Source organism: Zootoca vivipara, chromosome 8, assembly GCF_963506605.1.
Source record: "Zootoca vivipara chromosome 8, rZooViv1.1, whole genome shotgun sequence".
Classification (NCBI taxonomy): domain Eukaryota; kingdom Metazoa; phylum Chordata; class Lepidosauria; order Squamata; family Lacertidae; genus Zootoca; species Zootoca vivipara.
Window position 1 is genome coordinate 85443227 of NC_083283.1, and position 8937 is coordinate 85452163.

Genomic DNA, 8937 nt, shown 5'->3' on the forward strand with positions numbered 1-8937 from the left:
TATGGTTCCTTATTTTAAGAAGCCACTAAAATTTATTAAGAGGGAACATCCTTGGAGTTTCAGAGAAAAGAATGGCAAGGCACTCTTGCCTCCCACTTGAGGCATGAAGGGAATGATGCAAATCTTTCCTCTGGGAATGGGGCACTAGTGAGAGTTGTGGCCTATCCAGTGCAAAGCCCCCCTCCTCACTTGAAAACAGCCTTCAACTGAAACCAATGGCTGTTTTCAAGACAAAATGCCATGGGGTAGCAGTTTTAGAGGGCTCAGAAAGTAAGGAATCAACCCTCCACCCTCTATGCGCTGTGACACCACCACCCCTTAAAAAAGAAGTCCCAAACACACAGGGAAATGAGACTTGAAAACGGCCTTTCGTTGGGCTAAAACAGAAGCTGCTTTCAAGCCTAACTGCTGTGCTGAGAAGTTAACCCTCAGCTCCATGAAACACCCCTGTTCCCTGTTAGAGGCATGCACTATTTGTGCCCAATTTGAGCATACTCCCTGCCCTCAGCATAAATCACCCCTGTAAGACTGGCCACTAGGAAATGCCAGTCTTGGGCTGAAAAGGGTTCTCACCTCTGCTCTAGAATGTTCCAAAGCTGTTCTACTTGGGTGCAGAACCTGTAAGCCAGACTGCAACAAGATGAGGAGGGGGGAACTTTGTTTTCCTAGTGTGCTGGGTTAAACACAGTCTTACCTCGCTCCATACCATATGCTAATAACATAAACCTGGCATTAACCTTTTGATGATTGTATCCTCAGAAGAATGTTACTCAAAGCTGCCTTTTTCTCCCTGACTGTGGTTGTTAAGTATTCATGGTCCAGAAGCTGAAGAAACAGCTGTAGTTCAACTATTAATTCTTCCATGGCTGAAACAAAATAAAAACAATTTCGTATAATGAAAATAAGCATAAAAATGACATTTAGAACAGGCAGCCTAGCAGAACTGTAAAAGGAAGCTGCTGGTAGTGGTTTAAATTGTACATAGCAGCTTCCTGTCTATTGTTGTTTGAGACCATTTGAACAACAGTTCCCCCTTAGGTAGGAATGGTATTTATGCCAAGGCAATCCAGTGACAAGCAACTGAAGGGAAAGCACACTTAGAGTTCTATGGATAGGGGTAAGATGGCCAACTGGTAATTCCACCACCCAAACCAATTTCATCTAACCCTTCGCTTGATGCCATTTTTCACATTTCTGCATTTATAGTCCACCTTTACGGACAGTCTGTTTATTTGGCACAACATACTTCTGGCCTCTAGACTACTGTCAAGAAAATGAGCGATCTTAGAGGATTCAGAAAGTGCTCATCTCTTGGACAGGGGGATAAACAGTTTGCAGCAAAGCCAGTTCAGGCATTGCCTACCCCCTCATTAGAGCACACCCTTCCCTTTATTGATGCTCATGTACAAACATTAACATCTGGAAGCCAAGGGATGGGATGAGTTTAAAGTGCCCTACACTGCCAGCTGATGATGGTGAAACAGGACACTGTACATCCTAGGGTAAATATGTGATTTAAACACCTTTTAGATGTCTGAGGCACCATGAGGAAGAGCTTTGAGCTTTCTAGTAACATTTGAAGCTGCCCTTCATATGCAAAGGCACAGAGAAAAAGTAGCAGAGCAGCTAAGATGATCCAGGCGGTTGAATGCAGGGAGCCTTAATAGATTAGAACAAATCTTTCATGTACTGACAGTATAGCACAGAGTTAACATTGTCTGTTCTCTAAGAAAAAGAAAAAGAGATTTATTGACCATAAAATTTCTGATGCCATGGAAAAATCAACTGCTAGATTTATTTATCAAACTACATCACCCTTTATTTAAGGCTATCCATTAAGATAACCAAGTAACTTTCTGAGAAGCAAGGTTTAATTAGATACAGTTATTGAAAATGTTGTTATGTTGCCTAGGGGAGAGCAGCACAACTGAGAGATCACAAGAGCAGGTCAATTCCCAGGTGGTATATATTCATCCTCACCCTTCATCTGGCAGCACATTTCTTCTATGAAAAGTTAACAAAAAAAAGATACAACAAGGAAGGGCAGACACAAATAGGGACAGCCCTTCCGTAATAAACAAGCCTAACTTTCAACAAAACTATAAAACTAAGGAATGTAAAGATTAATTCGGTTGGCTGGTTCAGATGTTCTCAGAAACAAAATTTTGTATATGAACACTTAGATGTAAGTGTACAAACACGTGGATAATTATTAATCATGGCCACAAGCTTACATTGCTTTTAACAGAACTAGAAAAAAAAATTATTTCATTTTTTATGCCAGTCATCTGAATATCTTAGGGTGGTTCACAGCATAAAAATACAGAATAAACCAACCAAACCAATAACCTCCCTCCCAATGTTGATGGAGAAGTAGCCAGTCCCTGGTTGTGAGCTCCCAGAGAAATCTGGCTGGCCGTGTTGAAAGCAGAACGCTAAGTGAGGAGGAGCTTTGCTCTCTTCCACCAAGACAATTCTTACGTTAAGAGAAGATGGAGCATGCATTTCCAATTATGAGACACACATGATGAGAAGCTCTACATATCTGCTGCATATTAAATGTTAAGTGTAAACAAAATATGGATAAATACGCTGATATGCCTATCCCCATACCATCTCAAAGGCAGGAGGAATGTTTGTCCTACACGGAGACTCTCATTAGTTGGCCATCAGGGCTGCACCCAGCTGAGTCCATTGCTCAGGCAATGACAACCACTAACCACACTACAACTGGGATGGCTTTTCTCATCTTGCCAGCTGCTTCTATTGCTCACTTGAAAATTAATAAGGCTCATATCAGAATTAAGAAGCTATTGCTGCCACCTGCCTTCCTTACACCACCACCACACTGAATTATCAAACCCTGCAAACAAATACACATTTCTAACTTTTATGGGATTTCAATTACTTCTGCACCAACAGAATCCTTTGCAAATAAAGAGCCAGTAGACTATTTGCCATTTCATTTTGTCAACCTGCAATTCCTAGTAGCGCTTTTCATTTGATTTTATCCTTAGCCCTCCACAAAGAATTACACGTTTGATTTCCCTCTTAAATATTTAAATGATTTTATATTTTGTACTACCAAGTCAAAACCTACCACTAGCCGTATAACTGAAAGGGTTTTTTTGCAGGGGGAGGCATGTTTCTTGGCAAAGGAGAAAAAAGGAAAATCCTTCATTAAATCTCCCCATTACCATCAACGTAATCAAGCCTTCATCAACATATGGCTGAAAATGGTCACACTCACAATGGGACTTGGCATGGCCTATCTGTCTGAGTGTGCAGCTGCCAACTGTCTGTAGAAAACAGCTGTGACACACACAAATAACTAGTAGAGGCAAATCTTACAGAGGTCTTGCTTACAATGTATTTCATAATCCTCTCCCCACCCCATCCTCCATTAACACGAGGGAGGGTATGGATGGTATTTGAACTTCCAAGAGAGAACTAAGTCATAAACAAGTTTCAGTGTTAGTATATCAATGGTCAGAGATAATTCACATTACACTGTTGCTAGTTTTATTCTGTTGTGATTCAACTTCCGTGATGTATACTTTTATCTTATGCTTTCAATCTTTTAATTGTAAACAACATACATAAGTTTGAAGTTGACACAGTAACCAGAGTAAAACATAATTCTGTTCACATCATTTTTTTAGGTGTCTTTTGACACAGCAAAACGTTCCGAGTTTTCAAAAGACAATATGTCTTATTAGCCAAGTAATCCAGCAGAACAGAGGCAAAGTGTTTACAAGTCTGCAAATTGTTTGAAATGCCATGCGCCATTATACCTCTTCATTCCTTTTCTGCACTACTTCTCCACAAATGAAGGAGTTCAGATGCCAAGAGTTTCTTTGGCTTAGCACTCCAAAACACGAGAACCACACCTAATTGGAGAAAGTTGAGCAGCTATATGCCAAATGCAGAGGGGTGTAGCTTAGAGAGACTACAAATCTCTAAAAGAAACATTGCATCAGGCATCAGTTTGCCAAAAGTGATCAAAACGAGCATACACACCCCATCTCCACCACAACAAAAATGTGCAAATATCATTCTTTCTAGTGCTATTCATAATAAATAAAAAGTTAAGCTGTCATGTACATAGTGGACAACAGCCAAATAACAAAGTCATTTGTCAGCATTTCACCAGTCAATTGACTGGTCTACCACCTTAAGAGGGAAGATCCCAGTGTTTCCCAAGAAGATCACAGACACACCTATGTCTGGGGAGGCACAACTGCTTACATTTAAGCATGAACTGGCACCCAGATCAAGGTGGTAGCTTTTTCAGGAAGATGCAGTTACTCAACACCAGCCTGCTAGGTTCCCCCTTGGTATGACTCCAGTTTCATTTATTCTTTTATAACCACAGAATCCAGGGGAAAGCATGGCAGACCAAACAAACCTTGAATTAAAACAAAGGATCACCAGCAAATTTTAGTCTGATTTTATGGGCAACAACTGCAAACAATTCATCTTTACATGTTCCAAACTTATCAAAGTAACACATTCTCAAGGTAAGAATAATTCTGGCAAGAGTCGCTGAAAGAAATCTTTCCCTAGAGAGTGCACACCATTGGCAAAATAGTGCACCATTATCCTCATCTGCTTGTTGCCAGCCATCATATTAGTACACAGCACACATATTTCCAAGTGGTGAGGTTAAAATTCCTTTGAATGAGAAAGCACTGGAGATCAGACACACCAGTTCATCCAGAAGATCAGAAGGACCAGACACATCATTATGGGTCGTCCCTTGAATACTGAGAGCCCCCCCCCCCGAAAATATTAAGTCCTATAATCCAACTCCTAGAGAGCAGTTATGGCAGGCTGCTCTAAAGCAGTGTTTCCCAACCTTGGGTCTCCAACTGCTTTCAGACTACAGTTCCCATCATCACTGGCCACTGGTCTTGCTACCTAGGGATGATGGGAGTTGTAGTCCAAAAACAGCTAGAAACCCAAGGTTGTGAACCACTGCTCTAAAGTGGTACTCAAGTTCAGCTACCCCTACTAAACTGTCTCTCTTTGCCTGCTTCTGAAGGCAGCCATGCTTCTGAACCCCCGTTGCTGGAAACCACAGGAAGGGAGAGTGCTCTGGTGCTCAAATCCTGCTTGCAGGTTTCCCACAGACATCTGGCTAGCCACTGTGAGAACAAGATGCTGGACCAGGTGGGCCAATGCCCTGATCCAGCAGGCTCTTCTTAGGTTCCTCTACCTATTCATTTCCCCAAACCACGCACACATATGAACACACCTTGTGTTGCACTGCATCCATGCAGATGAATTCTTCATTCCGGAGAAAGAGAACAACTGAGAGACACTAAGAAAACTGCACAGCTCAGCTGGTTAGAGCATGGTGGTGTGATAACACCAAGAGTTGCAGGTTCTATCCCCATATGGAACTGCTGCATAGAATCATAGAGTTGGAAGAGACCACAAGGGCCATCCAGTCCAAACCCCTGCCAAGCAGGAAACACCATCAAAGCATTCTTGACATATGCCCGTCAAGCCTCTGCTTAAAGACCTCCAAAGAAGGAGACTCCACCACACTCTTTGGCAGCAAATTCCACTGTTGAACAGCTCTTAGTCAGGAAGTTCTTCCTAATGTTTGGGTGGAATCTTCTTTCTTGTAGCTTGAATCCATTGCTCTGTTTCCGCTTCTCTGGAGCAGCAGAAAACAACCTTTCTGCATATTCCTGAACTGCAGGGAGTTGGACTAGATGATCCTCAGGGTCCCTACTGTTCTATTATTCTTTTTGTCAAGGCCATGACTGTTCTTTCACAGTGAGTAAACCAGCCAACCATATCACAATGATATGAATGACTGCCAACAGATACCATCTTGTGCATTCCTTCCAAAGAGGTCGCTGACATAATAATAATAATAATAATAATAATAATAATAATAATATACTGCTCTATACTCAGAGATCCCAGGGCAGTTCACATAGTCTGGAAGTTAACAGCTGTGAAAGCATCTGTCAAGGAACTACTGTAGATGTAAATCATACCGGTACATTCAAGATTCTAAAATAAGAGTTGATTTTAAAAGGCAACACCAGCCAAAAAAAAGTGCAGGATATAATTCATTCCACATCCTCCTTTTAATCTGTGCTTCATTCATTTCCTAGCTCTAGTATCATCATCAGCCCTCAAATCATCTGGGAGTAGCTTTCATTCTCCAAACTCCAATTGTTGTCTGTGGGTTTCGTAAGTAGCTTCAAAGAGAACTACTTGGTTAACAAACAACCGCCACTTTATGAAATGCAGCTACAACCAATATTGAAGCAAATGTACTACATGCCCAGGAGGTCATTGTCCAAAAGCCTACTTCAGTCCCCAACACCACTTCCTATGTACAAAGACCTAACTGTAGCAGACCTCATAAAAAACAAATTTTGGGTCCACTGTGCTCCATACTTCAGTCCCAAAACACATTTGAAAGGCAATATTCCACATTAAAAAATAAAATAATGCAATAAAAATAATAATAAATAAATGAAGCTAGAGATCATTATGTCCTCAAGACAGTTTGCTGGAATATATTTTTAATTGTATGATGAAGGAATTCATGAACTAATCTGCTAGTTACAGGGAGATAGCATCTAAGAAGCATATGAAAAATATCTAAGTATGGAATACTCTGCTGACAGTGGCACTTACGCGCCAATATTTAAAGTGAAGAAAGAAACCAGGTGTATTCTGTGGAAAGTGGAACCAGTCTTTGAACTTTTAGAAATATAAAATATGAGTGAAATGTATCTAGGGATATTCCACTTCATCATGTCCTTCTCTCAGTCTGAAGCATATTTTTCTACACATTTTTCTGTTAGCAATACTTTCCTGAGCTATAATTTTGTATTTTTAAATGGAAAACCTGGGAGTAGAAATTAAAACAATTTCTCAAAGAATGAAAAATAAATTGTAACAATGACAATTGCTCTACATTCCTTACTCTAATATACTTTTAAGGATCACAATTATTTTCATATCCATTATCCAATTATATGCTTTCCTTAATCCTCACAAATTTATTAATTAGAACTGACCTGACACATTCTGCAGTATAGCTTAACTGTTCCTTTAGCCAGGTAGTCAGATTTCTATCAGGCTTTAGTAACAATATGTTTTGATAGCAGCTGGTTGCTAGGAAATCCACAAAAGTTGCTACCTCAAAGATTTTTACTAACCTACCTGCTTACAAATATGTATGTTAGCAATTTGTAGCATACTGACAGGCTAATTTAGGAAGAGGAAAATGCAAACAAATAATAATAAATGTATCCCTGGTCACCTGGAAGCAATTCCCCTCAGCACCAGGCAAGTACCAATTTACATACGGTAAGTCATTTGATCCTTGAGCGAGACACCAGCAATTGCTACTTACTCGGGGTTGCACATTTCAGTCTCCTTGCCAGAAGTCATCAGGAGCCAAACACACACAATAGGCAATCTTGCGCACATTTACCTGGGTTGAGTAAGCCCAACTGAATACACAACTTGCTTCTAGGAAGATATACACAGGATATCCGCTTAACTCTGCGTGACTTCGCTCAGTCAATGACCAAGAGCCCCAATTCCATTGCCTCCAATGGGTGTTGCTACTCGCAACTAACTTTTGCCGGATTTTGAAGAGTTCTCATTAAACGAAAGACAGACAGGCTGACAGGCTCCTCTAGAGCCTTTCCAGGATAAGATTGTGAGACCAAACTGGCTAGACAGCCGCGGGCCCCCTCCCCACACCCCGGGTAACATGCCCCGCTACCTTCCGCTGCCTTATAGCTTGCTCCCTGACAGGAATTTCCAAAAGTGCAACTCAGTTTCAGCCTCTGCTGCTCGCCCAGCAGCCCCGTCCCCAGCTGCCCCCCTGCCCCCCCTTGCGCCCATCACCCGACGCGGGGCAGAGCGCGAGAGCCGCCAGTCGGGGCAGGGCTCGCCTCAGCCTGGACCGCGCCGCCTCCGCGCCGCCGCCAGCGCCCTCGCCCTTTCCACGCGCAGCCACGGACCGCGCTCCGGGCCTGGCAGGGAGGGAGGGAGCGGCCGGGGCTCCCGGAGGCCGCCTTTTGTCTCCGCGCTCCGGGGCGCCCGCCTGGCCGGCTGGCAAGAGGGCGCAGGGAGCCGGAGAGCAGGGAGCGGGGCTGGCGAGCCCTCCTGCCTGCCTGCCTGCCTGCCCGCCTTCCTTACCTGGCGGCCGCCTTGTCCCACGGCGGCTGCAGACGCAGCCGAAGCAGCCAGCGCAGGGGAAGGAAGGGAGACGCCCGGCAGCCCTGCCCAGCCCAGCGCGCTCTCGCTTTCTCTCGGCCGGGGAGCGGGGCCAAAACGGGCCCCCACCCCGAGTGGCGGCTGCACGAGCCAATAGGCGAGCTAAAGGGAGAGGGAGAGGCGGGGCCCGAGAGAACAAAGGAGGGAGGGGGCAGCCCTGGAGAAATGGGGCGGGGGGCTTCGCCTGCCAGACTCTCCCTGGGGCGGGACAGGAGGAGATGGGGAAGCGGAGCTCCGAGCGCGGCTCCTGGGATGACCTCCCGCCCGACTTCCGCTGGGTTAGAAGCCGGCGGCCTACCTCTGCTGGCCCGCTCCTTGCCGCGGAATGATGCAGCCGGGGTCTGGATCGCGCCCAGAGAGCGGGCGGAGGGCATAGCTGCCAAGTTTTCCCTTTTCTCGCGAGGAAGCCTATTCAGCACAAGGGAAAATCCCTTAAAAAAAGGGATAACTTGGCAGCTATGGCGGAGGGGCCCTTCGGCCTCGCCCGAGTCCGGCGGAGAAGCTGCTCCTCGGGCTCCGCCTGAAGTCGCCCTTCGCGTGGCTGCGCCGCTGAATCCAGCCGGCACCTCCAAATCCCCCTCGGCCCAACTTGGCCGGAGCAAAAGGCTAAGCGAAGCTCTGCGCTCCGGAGGCCTCTTGAGGGAAAGCCGGATTCCGGATTCCGAATCCTCA

At 44.6% G+C, this 8937-nt stretch overlaps 1 protein-coding gene across 10 annotated transcripts in view; it reads right to left on the reverse strand.

Annotated features, from left to right (window-relative positions):
• AFAP1 (actin filament associated protein 1) overlaps positions 1-8627 on the reverse strand; it is a 48887-nt gene extending 40260 nt beyond the window's left edge. For 4 of the 10 annotated variants that reach the window (XR_004691827.2, XR_009558079.1, XM_035103428.2 and 1 more), the window contains exons 1-2: positions 8564-8627; positions 738-866 (exon numbers count right to left, since the gene is read on the reverse strand). Coding sequence is in view for 8 of the 10 variants with exons in the window: in XM_035103428.2 (XP_034959319.2) it covers positions 738-864 (127 nt within the window). In the remaining 2 variants the exon portion in view is untranslated. Of the gene's footprint in view, positions 1-737; positions 4427-7471; positions 7748-7768; positions 7789-8187; positions 8384-8563 lie in introns of those variants that run through there. The other 6 variants (XM_035103432.2, XM_035103433.2, XM_035103429.2 and 3 more) reach the window with 6 other exon arrangements.
• Between the last annotated feature and the right edge of the window lie 310 nt (positions 8628-8937).